Source organism: Pollachius pollachius (assembly GCF_949987615.1).
Source record: "Pollachius pollachius genome assembly, chromosome: 1".
In the NCBI taxonomy this organism is placed as follows: domain Eukaryota; kingdom Metazoa; phylum Chordata; class Actinopteri; order Gadiformes; family Gadidae; genus Pollachius; species Pollachius pollachius.
Window position 1 is genome coordinate 49,674,177 of NC_136934.1, and position 16,462 is coordinate 49,690,638.

Genomic DNA, 16,462 nt, shown 5'->3' on the forward strand with positions numbered 1-16,462 from the left:
AACACACACACACACAACACACACACAACACACATACACAACAAAAAATAAACATCATTAAATACCATACCCCATCCTCTTTACAGCAGTTCAAGGACATTCCCAACCTCGAGATGTTGAGAGAAAAAATACAAAACATTTAAAACTATTTTAAAATAGCCGGTGTGCACGCACCGACTTAGCCTTCTTCTGGAGGTCCACGATCTGGGACAGGAGGTGTGTAATCTCCTCCTGCTGGCGGGAGGCGTCGTCCGATTTCCTCCCCAGCTCCTCGGCCAGGCTCGACATCTGCATGTTGGCACATCCTGCGCAACACACACATGCGCGAACACCCACGCACTTTAAAAACCCCAAATCCCACTTCCCCATCATGAATGTTTGAAAATCTGCAGTCGATAAACTTCGCAAATATTTTGCAGACGGTAAATGAATAACGACAGCGATTGAATGGTGAAGGACTTATGAGTAATCCAATACAAAATAACAAGTGCTTCCTGGTCCAATACTCACGTAGTTCTTTAACACAGTCGTTGACCAGCTGCTGTTCCTTCTCTTCGTAGGAAATGGTCTCCGTCTCCAGATGAGTGGCCTGGACAGACATTCCCATTATGGAGACAATCCACCATTACAAGCCTTCTCACTCATCACTTTAGCCCAGGAGGGCTGCTGCTTTAGTTCCACGGTACCCTTGAGCAACCAGGCATTTAGCTCTGCAGGGCGGCTGCTTTCATGCCAGGGTACCCTTCAGCAACACACCTAACCACCTGCTAGCTGTTCCTGGTGAACTTGTAAAAGTCTTAGATGTATAATTGTGTGTGGGTGTGTATGCGTGCGAGTGTGGACAAAGCTCCATTGTGAAGACCTTTGACTGAAAAAGTTTTTTTTCATGAATAACAATAATAATAGTAAAATACTAGAACGAAAAAAAGTCTTTATTTTTCTATCCTGAGTTTCACTGATATAACTGTTTAGCCTGTGATCTGTGTATGTGCATGTGTGAGTGTTTGTGTGTGTGTGTGTGTGTGTGTGTGTGTGTGTGTGTGTGTGTGTGTGTGTGTGTGTGTGTGTGTGTGTGTGTGTGCGCGCGTGCGTGTTCTACCTCGGATCGCAGAGATATGTTCTCTGCCTCCAGGTCTTTGAGTTTCTTCTGCAGGGAGTCCAGAGGTAAGTAAGTGGGAACGGTGACATTTGGATCGCTCTGCCGTATCCTGGAAACAGCCCAAAAGAGGAAGAAGATATAAAGCAGGAGAAACTGATTGATCAATATCCTAATGATGTACACTCCTATTCCCATATAGCTCAATACGTCAGAGAAAACAAACCAGAGACCTTTTTGGTTTTGTTATTTGGACGTTTTATAGATAGGTCAATGGGACACAATGAAGGAACACAAATACAACTCGGCTGCTTGCTGTATTATTACTAATCTATCATTAAAATACTATAACAATTACAGCAAATGTATTAAAAACATAAATCCGATCATTCTCATGGGATCTTATACCTATCAACTCCACATTACAGAGATTAATCAATCCACAAATTGCGCCTACAAATCAAAGTGATTTGAAATCCTAAATGTCCAATTTTGATTCGTGCCAGTATGTAGGGAACCCCCCCCCCACTTCAGCCTGTCCCGGTCGTACTCTTAGAATGACACTATAGGGGACATTGGCAAGCTCTTAGACCACATGTTCCTCCATCTGTGTGGAGGTGTCGGGGCAGAGAGTGGGGGGAGAGCCCGAGGGGGGGGTGACGAGGGGGTGGGTCTCACGGTGTGGAGGTGGTGGACTCGCCCTCGCTCTCCTCCGCCACGCTGGTGTAGAACTGCAGCAGCTCATCCTTCATGGAGAGGTCGTGACGCAGCTGGGAAACCTACGCATGTCAGAGGGGGGGGGGGGGAGGGGGGAGAGGGAGGAGAGGGAGGGGGGAGAGGGAGAGGGAGGGAGAGAGAGAGAGAGAGAGAGAGAGAGAGAGAGAGAGAGAGAGAGAGAGAGAGAGAGAGAGAGGGAGAGAGAGAGAGAGAGAGAGAGAGAGGGAGGGAGAGAGAGGGAGGGAGGGAGGGAGGGGGAAGAGGGAGGGGAGAGAGAGGGGGGGAGAGAGAGAGAGAGAGGGAGGGAGGGAGGGAGAGAGAGGGAGGGAGGGAGGGAGGGGGGAGAGGGAGGGGAGAGAGAGAGAGAGGGAGGGAGGGAGAGAGGGAGGGGGGGAGGGAGGAAGGGAGGGAGACGAGAGAGAGAGAGAGAGAGAGAGAGAGGGAGGGAGAGAGAGGGAGGGAGGGAGGGAGGGGGAAGAGGGAGGGGAGAGAGAGAGAGAGAGAGAGAGAGAGAGAGAGGGAGGGAGGGAGAGAGGGAGGGAGGGGGGGAGGGAGGAAGGGAGGGAGACAAGAGAGATAGAGAGAGAGAGAGAAAGACAGAGAGACAGAGAGAGAGAGACAGAGAGAGACAGCGAGAGAGAGACAGAAATAAAACTACTTCACATACGTATTTCTCACTTCTGATCAGGGTAGGTCATTAAACCAGGAGGGGTATCATAATAATAACCCTCCTCACAATGAGTGTCAAGGATTGAAAATGATGCGGCATCTGCTACTCCTCATTGTGTTGTGTTTTAACGACAGCTCCTCGTCATGAAGAGTACACTACAACAACAACGTGTCCCCTTCGCACGAGGTGGAGCATCATCGAACCGACGGTGAGCCCTGCCAACGGCGTCACTGCTGTCAGCGTCACAGCTCTGGCGTAACATAAGAGCCTGTGGAGGGCTGCTGTTCGAGGCTTACCTCCTCTCGAATGTGCTCCACCTGTTCCTCCAACAAGCCATTCCGGTCGCTCAGCGTTTTGTTCTTCTTCAGCAGCGACTGGCCGATGCGAGCGGCCAGCTCCAGGTCTCGTTCTTTCTGCACAGGCAGAGGGAGATAACACACCGGTCGGCGTTAAGGGACCAGCAGCAAGTTACAAGCATGAAGAGAATTCCCTTCAGAACGGGATTTGTGAATTGTTGCCGTTGGAATTAAACATCAGCGACAGCGCCATCTCTGGTGAAACACATTATTGCAGTTTCTATTCTGTGTATCTTATTTTATAAGCTTGTAATAGTGGGACCAGAACGCATACGAAAAACTCCAAGGATCCAAGATTGAAGAAAGAGGGCCAAAAGAATGGCATCACCCTATCAAACAACGTTTTTGCTTGGTCAACACTAAAGCAAACAAGGTTGAATGTGAGCACAATATGTAACACAAAGACACCCACTGATATGTAATTAAAGCTCACAGTGGGCTCACAAAGGACTGCGGAAATATTTCTGTCGTCCTGGGACAAAAGACTAGAGGCGTTCTGCTCGAATTACAGGTATGCTAAGCACACTCAGGAAGGCTCCAGGTACGTACAATCTAGGGTTTTCCTGCATCGTAGAGTATTTTTGAGCTTTATGATATTTATATTTTCAACATTGGTCAACTCAATGAAATAGTAAGCCATTGAAACATGAATTAACATCGAAATATTAGTTAATTCATGGGTTTAAGATTTAGCCGATCTATGCTAAAAATCCCTTCGCAACCCACCTCTGGGGCGCAACCAAACGTTGACTTGCGACCCACCAGTTGAGAATCACTATAATTGTGTGCTGTATTGTTTTGTATAAATAATTTCACGATAATTATAATTCAGAAGAAATGTGTTGAGGAACTACAATAACCAGAAGCATTTGAACCATTGTTATCTAATTAGTTTGTTAACCACTCATGACTGTGTACCATATATAGAATCAAAAATTCGAGTCTCGTAAGGTGTTCTTTCATTCCCACACAAATAGGACCGAGTGATATGTCACGTACACCACAGTCCCCAGTGCCACTGAAGGAGGATATGATGCAGATCATGTTTCATGTGTCCTAGTTTCATTTGCATGTGCGCCTGTGTTTCTGTTAGTCAACAAGAGTACAACGGAATACAGCAGGACCGCAACATCCATCCATTTAAATTAAAGATCAACAGATCAAAGAAGCGGGATAAAGTCAGAGTAAAGATGAGGTTGGTTATCCGGGAAGTTGACCTTAAAAGGACACCATGCATCAGGATGTCTAGATGGAGAAGCTGGCCATCACGCGGAACACATTTGAATTTCAAACTCAGTTTTATGATATGGTTTTATCGACCGTGTCGTTTTGAATGGTCAGCATTGTAGCTGAACAGAGCAGCCTGTGTCCAAATGCATAGAGCAGCAATCTCAAAGTTTCTTTTTTTGGCGAGCCCTTTGTAGATGAACTCCAAATGATGGAATCCAAACAGTGCTGCCAACGACACCCAGTTTATTAATCTTCATAATACTGACGTAATGCAAAGGCTTTCATCTGTGAGCTTTAGGTTTATATATATACCTGCTCTGTACGTCTTTCTGAGAGGACGGTCTGCTCTTCCACCCTGGCAAATCAGTCCAAGAACCAAATCAACAACACCTTCGCTGACCCAAATAGCCCCATTTCTCACCATTGCAAGTATAGGCATCGCAAACCGACTCCATATCTCCAGGTAGCCCCACCACTGGGCCCTCCATCCTACCATGAGCGGCGTACAGCGTGTTTGACGTACCTATATACCATAGTGAAACACAGTCTGCTGCGTATGGCCTTTCACCATATCCTCTTAACCAGGAATGAATGGCAAGGTAAAGAAAACGGATCTGTCGTTTTAGTGTTATGCTCATGGTAACACATTGTGCTCCATGTTTGTTTCGTGTGTGTGTGTGTGTGTGTGTGTGTGTGTGTGTGTGTGTGTGTTTGGTGCCAACGTACCTCTTCCAGTAGCCTAGTGACGGCGTCTATGTCGCTATACGTCTTGGTCATCTGGCCCACTCTATCAGCACACAACACTGGAGAGAGAGAGAGAGAGACAGAGAAAGAGAGAGAGAGAGAGAGAGAGAGAGAGAGAGAGAGAGAGAGAGAGAGAGAGAGAGAGACAGAGAGAGAGACAGAGACAGAGAGAGAGAGAGAGAGAGAGAGAGAGAGAGAGAGAGAGAGAGAGAGACAGAGAGATGTTATCAATATTTTAAAAAACACAAACCATCAAAAAACATTTATGTGCATAATTTGAATTGCATGTCATTAAGACATATACCATTCATACCCAGGTAATGTATGATTTGGAGGTTTTCTTTCTCTTTGCTAGTAAGACAGGCTGGTGAAGTTTAACTGAGGCGAGTGACACACCCACACACCCACACACAAACACACCCCTCTTGCTAGATGTTTATGTACAATGGGAAAATAAAGGAAAACGTGCGGGTAAAAGCGGTCACAGACTGACATTTGACAATGCCAGGAGGTAAATGCAAGTCGATAAAAAAAAAAAAAAAAATTCATATTCATCACTATTTTGGTGGTCAGCAATGCATTTTGCGATCAAATCATTAATGCATAAATTTGTTTTCACGTGCCACCATGTGGCACAAACCAAGCCATAGGGGCCCAAGGCCGTTGCCAGCAGCGTCCCTGCACCCGTTCATGTTCTCTACACAGCCCGGACACAAACACAGCTGGACTCACCTGTTAAGGAACAGTCTAGAAGATAGGGCACTGAGTACCAGTGATTTTATCCACACCTATGATAAGCCTATTAGAGCAAATATAATGCCCCACATGAGATTGCCTGTTACGTAATATCTGTCTATATTCATCATAGGCCAGCAATTGACTTGATGTTTCTTCAACAAAGTATGTTGAAGGGCAGGCAGTCTGTCTGGCTATATCCTAGTAAAATAAAAAGTATTCATACATATTGCAAATCCATATTTCTCAAACATTATAATACATCAAACATCATAAAACATGACAGATAAAGCAAGCAGAGAGGATGTAAAGCAGAGCTGTACCATGCAAATCATTTCAATGTTATCTATTAAAGAGATGACAGCAGATAGGTGAAACCGGCGATCTGTAACTTTTGATAACCCAAAATGTTTAATAATTTAAAATCTTTAGAAATTGGATTATTATTATTTTCCAGGTCCTTAAAGAGTATGCTCCATGTGCCTCCAATAGCTTCATGCTAACTTCTTCAAAACACAAATGAGCTCCCAAAGGCCCAACACACTCAAGTGGGGCGATAGGGGAAAATAGGTGTCACATTAAGCACCAAGACGAGAAACCAGAATTGGAAAGGCATATTTTCAATCATAATTCATTGGATCAAGGTATTGCAATGGGCCAATATCATTTTTTTTTACAAAACTAACCAGAGGATTAATTGTTTTGAATTATTGGCCAAACCTTCAGTCACGACATATTCATTGTCGTGACCATAAGCCCACATTCAAATTCGATTTGACAGCCTCACCTAACCCTATCCCTTAGTCTCAGACGAGAAGGTAGGTACTTCAAAAAACCCAGGAGGAAGAGTTAGGAACCTTAAGGGATACCGTCATGTTGCAACAGAATAGAAAACATAGAAAAATCGCTGGATCTATTTGGTCAAGTTCTTTGCTGAAAGAAACATGTACATGTGTTGACTACTTGTGACAAATACACTGAATACAATTTGGAGTAAGGTTTTTTGTTATTAAAGTGTCCATGAAAGTTGTGATGAAGATGCAGAGGCAATTAAAACAGCTTATCGCCTAGCAACCTACACACACCCGCACTTATCTCTCCTGGGTGTGTTAAGGGGTGAAGTATATTTACATGGAAACTTATCGGAGGGATCATTAACAGGAAACACACAAGCATATCAGCCTCTTTGTCGCTACCCTTGAACAACATATTTGGCATGAAGTGCATCCACACACATGAATGCATCGTTTCGCTACTTTGATAATAAAAGATAAACAGACACAAGGACGTCGGCCAACACCCGTTTGGACAGAACTGTAATCGCCTTTCAAAAAGTGAATTGGGATGCCAGCTCTTGATTGAGTCTGGAATACTGTTCAAGGTAAACGACAAGAGTAAGTGGAAGCCTGGGAGTTGCATAGACTGTTCTGAGCCAAATTGAGCGTAAATCCATGTGTGTTGAAGAATGCACAAGGAGGCAATGGCCATGTGGATGTTGGAGAATGGGCGAGCTATACTAGCTTAATACACTGTTTTCTAGCTACCGAGTTTGTTCCATTCTCACCAAACTCATAATTGACGATATTTTAGGCCTTATGTGTTTATTTGCTCTCAAATCAAGTTCAATGTAATTTCTAACAATTTAAGGGTTTGCTTTCATTTGAAACTGATGATTATAATAAGGTGCTCTGTTGACATCTCCCTTTTTCTGACGGCTGTTTTAAAATAATTACTGGATTTTGAACTTTTCACGTTAAATCTTTTGAAGGAAGAAGGAAGCCGTTTTCTTCCTTGCCAATCTCTTGATCAGCCCGAAGGTGATAAAGAATAGAGGGAGGTGCAGCATTAAATTCCTCAGTCTGCTGCCCACGAGTCTGCCCGTCTCCCTGTTGCCACCCAATACGGCGATGGACATGTACACTTCCAACAAGCCCCTCTGAGACCGCTTATCGTGGAAAAGTAACTTATTTTCCACCTGCTTTTCATTAGCTGAAAGATGCCCAATAAAACCTGAGGTTTAGAGTTACAGGCTGCTCAGTGTCTCTGTTGGCTCCTAAGCAACACCGACAAGGAACAAGTTCAAGGACCGTGCTCAGACATATAGGGTCGCATAATACCGAGAGGGTACTTCTCCTTGCAAACAGTGCCACTGATGGTCCTATGTCAATTCAATGGACTCTCAGTAACTGTAATACTGTACTCTTTTAACACATCCTCCTTACACTTTACATATGCAACGCAATTGGCCTCATTGCTGGTGAGACAAGGCCTAGCCCATGTTTGAACACGTGAACAAAGCAGGTAAGTGTACCGTATCTTCCAGGCGTGTACACTTGAACTACATGTTCTGGCCAGCACCGACCTGCATACGGCAGCAAAATAAGAAGCGATGATAACAGTACAGTGCTGTACACAGAATCATATTTTAAGAGCAGCAGTGCGACCAGAATGAACAGGGCAAGACAACTTATCCCTGGAATATAAGAAGCAATTTCTCAAGTTAGTTTTTTAACATGCAGGCTACCTTCGCACAAAACTTGTTCCTCTTCCTGCTCCTCCTCTTCTGTCTTTCCATTTTGGGGCAGACAAACATACTCCTCATCTCCTCCTTCTTCTTCTCCTTCGTCTGCCTCCTCTTCTTCCACCTCATCCCCCTGATAAGAGCACTCCAGGTGGTCTTCAGTGCCAGGAGAAGTGGGCATCGTCATGCAAACTAATTGGCAATGCTGCTAACAGCTAATCCATACTGCATGCCGGCGCAGCGTAAGGACTCCAGTCCCGGTCATTGTGGCTGTTTGTGCGTTGACAAGGGTGTATGTCTGTTTCAAGTATTGTTTGAGCCATCAAGAGGTGGCTTGTAGGTCGATCTACAACCTTTACAAATACTGTGCCTCACCCTGTGTCTCCTTTTAAGTGTATGTCCAAATGGTCAAGCAGCTCTGCCAAGTTGCGATTCATTCAGTGTATGTTTGTATCGTGTATCTCGTCTTATGTTGTGGTGGTCATGTCAGACTACAGTCACTTTGCTCCTCCCACTCTCTTTGCTGATTGGCCACACATCAGTCTAATGAACTCTAATGTGGGTAACAGGGGGAGACTGTTAATGAGGCTCCAGTCTTGTGGGAAGTACTTAATGACTAGTTTTAAATAAGGCCACATCTGAAGCAGAGATTCACAGATTCAATACCGATTCACACCCTTGAATGAAATATCGATTGATCCAACTTAAAGTGTGTAAAACTCCATGTCCATTCCCCTCACACCCCCCCTCTGAACGAAGTCCACATGGTACAGCCCAGGGAGGGACTTTAACAGTTGTTAGCAGAGCCAACCTAAACACACACCTGTGCCTAGGGGGCGGGGTCTAAGACACTTTCCTCCCATTTGTATTGGCAAGGGCACAGTCCGATGAATCCTCTATGGCAACGAGGTGAGCGGAAAACAAGCATGAGTCAAAACCCGATAGGCAGCGTGCACAGTGCGCACCTGCTCCCTTCAGGGCGGGGCTCGGGCCAGCGTCAACACTGCCCGGTGAGGACGGTGGGACAGGTGATACGCCTGTTGTGTTCAAAGAGAAGGAAGGAGCACGCACTGCATGGAGGGGAACAAAGGTGAAGCATAGCCCGTGACAATGGAGTATTGTGGTGTATGGTTCTTAGTCTCTTGTCGTTGGGTGAGCGATGTGTGCTGCGTCTCGCTACAGCGATTGTATTTCCTATTCGTGGTTCTCTTTATCGTTCAACATCAGATTACTGTGTCAATAGAACCACAGATTCAATGAAGCCATGTGCGTTTTAGCTCAAAGTTGTGCATATGAAGCATAATGGTAACGTTTGACCAGTGAGCATGTGTTGCTAGCTAAAGGTAAAAGTCCAAAACTCCTTATGGCAGAGAGATACTGTAATGTCTTTAGGTAGTACAGAAGTAGGCTAGCTTGAAGTTACTCTTAATAACGTTAGTAAGTCACCAAAAGGGTTTGATTGAAACAGAAATGCCCGTTTGCAAAGGCAATATGGTATGCTGTACATCTTTACTGTTTATGTAGGACCCAGTCACATGGGATCAGGCAGGGCTAATAATACACCTCAACAATAGCCGATACACAAATCATGTAAGTGGTCGGAAAAAAACTGATGCCAACTAGGGACTTTCCTGCCATGTTGTTGTGGTTACACTTCAAAGAAAGCAAGACACAATGACCCAACCCCTCAGCCATTGCTTAACACATCAGTCCCTTTGACTTCCTACGCTGCCCAGTGAAGGGACTAATTAAAGACCCATTAAATCATCGCCATAGTGCCTGTCAGTGGCTTTACTTTGGCTTCTCTGGATTACTTTTAAGCTGAAAGCTAAGCTTCCTGATAGCGGCCATGTGGACACTGGAAAGCCCCTCCCCCTCTCCTTGAAAAGAATACCATAATAACAGCAAACAATATCATTCATAGTACCATCGTTAAACATTCCTTAGTAGACAAGTTAAAACATACACACAAATAGTGGACACGCTGTGGACAAGAGCAGGGTTAGAGGAGCATGCAAATCAATGGGCTAAATATATGACAACCTAGTTCCAACGCACCCCCGCCCCTCCCGCATCTCGTTCCATCCCAAAATAACACCAGCCAGCAGCTGCCTGCTACTCCCCTCTCTGTCCTCCACTAGGGCATCCACATGATTCCCAGAGGCAACGCAGCCCCCGGCCGGCACAGATGTTGGATTATGTCAACACGAAGCCAACCAATGAAACTCCTTCCTGTGGTCAGGAATGCACCTCTCATCTTCCAGATCTCTCCTCCGTAGCGCAGTGAAGATTGTGTAACGTCACCATTGGTAAAGTCAGAGCAACATGCTGGTAACCGAGACATCGATCGTTCATCTGTTGAACACTTCCAATACATAATGGAGACCATTATATTATATATTATTGATAACTTTAATAAGAATTTCCGAAACTTATTTCCATCAATCCGTCTGACCATCTGGACGAATCAATTTAATAAATGGCCTGATTTATTTGATGATGACTAAAATATAATACAATACACACCTGATGATATAAATTTGAAAAGATGACAGAAATGAAGGACATATGTTGAGCAAATTAGGGAAAGTTGCAGTGCCTAAAACCTCTATCCGGCTCACTGAGAGAGATGGGAACAAGGAAGATGGAAAGCACCAATAGAGTTAAGAAGATGTCCAGCCTGGGGTGATGTTGACATGACATTAATTGACCTAACAGCTCAAAACATACTCTTTGTTAGTCATTAATAAAAAGTTATGACTGACTATAATGAACACCAAGTAAACAACTACTTAGCAATAGGATGTTGAGTGAACTCCAGGACTATAACAAGTGGTGTCAAACACACAGGGTGAAAGCCAGGTCATCTGGAGCAGTTTGGGATAGGTGTCTTACTCAGGGACCCCTCAAAGCTTTTAAGCAGCATCCGTTCCATTTCCCTCCAGCTCCTGGGGCAATGCCGTGATGAATAAACCACAAACCTTATAAAGCGCCCACTATGATTTGACATACTACAGGTCATGAAGCCTTATCTATACAACTACAAAGGTCCCTGATGTGCAGAAAAAACACTATAACCAAAAAACAAAAAACTAACAAAAAAAAGTGTTGGATGCCCCGTTTCTAGAAAGGTTTGATCAGAACCAATTATGCTTGCTGGGAAACACTAGAGCAAGGTGTATAACTGTGCTGTAATTAAGTGTGGTGACGACCATGTTTTGGAAGATCCAGCATCATACACACAATACGCAAGTCTAATCTGTTGTGTGTTAACAATGTGCAATGTTTCATATGCATGCTGTATTCATTTGATTTCATAGATCTATCACACACATTCATACACCAGTGTTGAAGCAAAGTTTGGTATATCTTGCTCTGGTAAATTAAGGGTACAACTGAAGTTTGAAAATAGCAATGTCACAAGAACAATAAGCTCAGGTCTTGTAAACATTTTGACAACAGGAATGCCAATGTCAGTATATGTCACATCAAAGACCTCATTAGGTCGTAATCACCAGCATATACATGCATGTATCAATCCTACAGAGCTCCATGATAATCAACACCTTCATACACCCCTGCAGAGTCACATCATTTCAGTTAGACTCTGAACACCTTGCAGTTCGTTTCCACCAGGCAAACACCTTGTTGGAGTTTCACCTCCTGAAGAAGAACCATTTTCTTTGCCCTTACCATCAGTGGACTCCTCATAGTACCAGTCACACTCGTAGTAATCTGCCTTGGCGAACCGCTGGCCATGCGCCTGGCCCCGTCTGTTCATGGTCACTGGTTTGGATGGGCGCTATGCTGGTTCCAGCTCCACCATGGCACTCAGCAGTATCCCTGCCTATTGCAGTCGGAACACCCCCCTCCCCTTCCACCCGACCTCTCTGGGGCTCCGTCCTTCTGGTGGCGCCAATTAGCCAGCTGATCCTTGGTGGGAACCTCACCAATCCCAACATGCTTTGCAGCTACCAGCTGGTAGACGCGGGGTCTGTCCAACATGCATCACTGTGCAACGGTGCCATCATAGCGTATGCCCTTATTTGGCGAGGCACCCTTTGGACGCCAGTGAACGCGGCATATTAATCCCGGTAACATACGGATGCTGCTACGTCCACACTCGGCGCGGTAATTGAGGTCATTATGGGCTGTCACTGGGCGCAGATATCCTCGATAACCTCACAGTCGGTTCACCTGTCCACTTCCCTTCCCCTCTTCTGACGCAAGCTGGCCTCAGACAACATCAGCCGCTGTAACATTAACCATTCCGGTGTTTTCTCTGCTCTTCAGGAGAATGTGTTAGTCCAACTCATCAGTCCTTAGATCCGTCTGCGCTTCATATTGTGGTCCAGCTTTTCTTTTTCCCCAGCAGTGAATCCTCTCCTCTGAGGTTGCAGTCGGTACATCGGTTGAGCTATCAGGGGCTGTGGGCTCTTTCATAACACCCTGCACATTGCCTCGCACATGGATCACCGCATCCCTAACAGTGACTCAATAACTGTAGAGAGTCAGAGAGAGAGAGAGAGGAGGGGTGGGGGGGTTCAGCAGTCACGGGTTTTGCAGTAGAAATGATGCTGTTCATGACGAAGAGGGGTGGGCGGGTTTAGAAGGCACCCACAGCCAATAGGAGTTGGCTGTGGGTCTGACTGGTGACAGTCTGGCTCTGCCTTGCTTTCGCGTGTTTGCTTCACAAACCCCTCCCCCTTTTAACTCCCCTACCTCGTCCTTGTGCATGGTTGCTATGGCGATAGGCTCCGACTCCGGCATGGCTGAAAGCCGTTGCCAGCACACAAAAGGTTGCGTTGGCAGAAGTGATGCAACACAGGATTGCACGCACGTGCACTTCCCTAACAGGCACATGATCAAACGCATGCATGCATGAATCCTATATTGTTGGAAAATGTCTGCAGTTCATAAGAAAATGTGTTATTTATAGTTCTGTATGTTATTGGCTTGAAAAGCTCAAATGTGCTGAATAGTCCATTAAAGGAGAACTATGGCTACCACTAGCCAGCAAAAGCTAATATTCTAGCTGCAGCCAAGCCCTGGGTTGTGCATACTTTAAAGATGCCCGACAGGCCTATATGTTATACATATGTTGTTTTATAAGCTATGAAGCGATAATGGCTAATACTAACTAAGGATACACTGCCCATTTAAGTTTTCCGCCACTTACAACAGAAGCAGTAAAGCCTGGGTTTGGAAACAGCTTGCGCAACTCCATGACTGCATTAACCACAATTTCAACATCACATTCAACAATAGATTTAGGGAGCGGTAAGCGGTATCAGTATATAACATTATTACAATACACAAAAAAAAAACTATATATATATATAAAATATATATATATACATTTTGAGTTTTAATACTAGTGTATATACTATACTCTTCTGTTCCTATGCTGACACGCCCTGCCATGTGGCCGTGACATCATCACAACACAAATGAAATGCTGCTCTCTGATTGGTTTGCTTGACTCTCCTCTCGTCTCCCTCTCCCTTCCATCTGTTCCATGATGCCCGTGATGCTGGGCTTGTGTAAGTTGTGAATGATTTATATACTGTACGTGTGTGTCATACGTACAGTGTGTGAGCGCATGTGTGTTCATGCATGTGCGCAGCCTATATGATACCCTTGTCTCTTTCAAGAAACCTTAGGGGACACCGCCAAATGTGGAGATATTTACAGAGTCATGGTGCTTGTTCACTTCACGGTTCACACGTAGCTTTCGTTGTATCTAATATCAGAGGCCAGTCACATGGGTTTTTCCGGTAGTTCGCTTTACAGTGAGGCTCACGTTGTCACCTGACCTCGAAATGCCCGACCACTCTACCTCAACATAAATCAACACGTGTCCATTAGGCACTATTCACACTGCCCTGGTGGACCCAAGGGATTTTGTGTTTAGTGGGACACATGTGTATGGGTTAAAATAAATATGGTAGTTTACACAAATGTTGAGACTTATACGTCAGGAAAGTTCAGATATCACATCTAACCTTTCTTGCATGTCACACCACCATAGCTCTCAAATAGGACCTCATCAGAACAAAGCATCAACGCAAGATACTGAGTGATTCTCGACCTAAGTTTAATATCGTAGGCCAGCTCTCAGTGTAAATTAAGTGTCATTTATCAAATCAACAAAATCATAACAGTAACACTTCTCAAAATGTGAATTGTACCAAGAGTAAAAATTACACAGAGCGGAAAAAAATGTCTGCGTGAAACATGGCCCAAAAGGAAGCCAAGAGATTCATTGTGATTGTTGTCTGAACAACTCACTGTACAGTACACATTGTCTAGTTTTGTGTCGTGACCTTTGCATTTACTGAAGGCATGTGTGATGTTGACAATAGGGTTGTTGAGGTCAACATACTTCCCCCAACTAAAAGCTATATTTAGACTTAGTTATAGCAGAAACTGCTTTTTCGCCTTTTTTCCTTACACTGTGCAAGCAGATCTTGGAATGCACTCAGAGCTTAATAATTACTCGGACAAACAGTTTTTTCACAATCTTATGTGTGTGCATCTGTTTTACAGCATGTTTATATACCATCACCTCATGTAAGGTCAAGTGAGCGGCAGCTCACGAGGTCGATAGGACAAAAGCAGACATGCATTTGAATTGAAAACACAAACAGACAGACACTCGCTCACCTACATAAACCAATACACCACACAGAAGCTTAATCTTGCCAACTGGCACAGAACACAAGTTAATGTGATAAAGAATGTGATACAGGGTGGGATGTGAGTGAGAGCGAGTGAGACAGAGATAGACAGAGAGGGACCCAGAAGGTCTCTCTCTCACTCACAGCAGTGTTTGCTGTGGCAACTGCGGGCGGCCGCCACGTGACGCAGACTCTCTCTCCCCTTCTCCGCTACCCTACACCTGCACCGTCTCAAGGTGAGTTTCATTCTTGTAATTGTAGCCCCCTCACCTTTAATTCTCAACTATTTCACCTAGTTAAAGTCCATGCTTGTACGACAGAAACAATAATGTTCATTGTTTGGTCATTTACCAAACTCTTTAGTCATTTAGCAGACACTTGGATGCAAAGGGCATTAGAGATTGAACCCAGTGCCCTTTTAAATCCCTGACCGCTCCGCTATGTGAGTGGCCAGTCCGTGATATAGTTCTCATTCACTAATTAAAATCAATCAAGCAACTAGAGCCGGTTTGGATTTGCAGGTCTTCCGAGGGCAGAATCAGTATGTAGCGTCGGTTTAAACCCAGCAGTATGACTTTGTACGGAGCACAGACGTTTAAAACGTAAAGTCACTTACAGAAGTACTTGAGGGTTTCCTCTATCTGTTCGGTAGTGAGTGGGAGGGCGGTGTCAGGGGTGGTGAGCGGTGTGTGCAGCCAATCATCTTGTTCATAGCCGAAGATGGTGTCCGCCCTCAGCCGGTAGACTGGCAGCTGCTCCTCCAATAGGCTGATGATCTCGAGCTCGGGCAAGTCAGTATTGTTACACACATCTGAAAAAAAGAAAAGAAGAAAAATCGGCTGGGTCAGTGTAATAGTCTTTAACTGCTTGCATTAGATTTGACAAATCATCCTCCGCCATCTTCCACTCTCTCCCGCTCTCTTAATGTGTTGCCTATTGTTGTGGTGTTGTTGTCTGTACTGTCTGTATGTATTCCTTTCTTATTGGTAAAGCGTCTTTGAGTATTTAGAAAAGCGCTATAAAAAACTGAAAAAAATCAATTATTATTATTATTATTATTAAAATACCAATTAGGCGTAAAACAGTTTCCGTTTTTATTTTGCGGTTCTGACTGAAGAAGTAATTGAAGTTGCTCTATAATTAATTGTTCTGTTGATATTGTCCGTGATCATTCTCTTTCCCTTTGAAAGCTTGAACAAAATGCTCCATCAACTTTTGGCTCAACTCATCAGCTTCATCATAGTCATCCCACATTGTACAACACGTCCATCAAACACATTTTACTGGGAAGACCTGAATCGTCTCCTATTGGAGAGCCAGAAGGCGTGTTGCTTTAGGCCAGACTATGGTACAAGACACCCCCAGGTGGAGCATGGGAGAACTACACATGCATTTTCCTTTTAAAGCTTATAATTAACACCATTGTATTATGTACAATATAATCATGCCTGTAGTCATAACTAAACTATATATATAGTATAATATGTATTCCTCCAAATTTTTTGTAATATAAATCATACCAGACCCTCTGTGTAAAGCACAAGGTTAGTACAATCCTCACCATACGAAACAAAACCAGCTACAAGCTACAACAAATAAAAAAAGGTTTCTATGGAAACCACGTTTCCGACCTAGACCGCTGTTTCTCCTGGGAACTCCTTAAAAGGGTTCCACTAAAACTGTGGAGTTGGGATAAAACTAGGAGTGCCGTGA

General features: G+C 44.4%; 1 protein-coding gene across 1 annotated transcript in view; it reads right to left on the minus strand.

Annotated features, from left to right (window-relative positions):
• LOC307081813 (trafficking kinesin-binding protein 1-like) overlaps window positions 1–16,462 on the minus strand; it is a 34,357-nt gene that overhangs the window by 12,626 nt on the left and 5,269 nt on the right. The window contains 7 exon segments of the mRNA XM_079745153.1: window positions 175–305; window positions 511–589; window positions 1,100–1,208; window positions 1,775–1,875; window positions 2,780–2,896; window positions 4,796–4,872; window positions 15,366–15,560. Of these exon segments, the coding sequence (XP_079601279.1) occupies window positions 175–305; window positions 511–589; window positions 1,100–1,208; window positions 1,775–1,875; window positions 2,780–2,896; window positions 4,796–4,846 (588 nt within the window). The 5' untranslated portion in view covers window positions 4,847–4,872; window positions 15,366–15,560.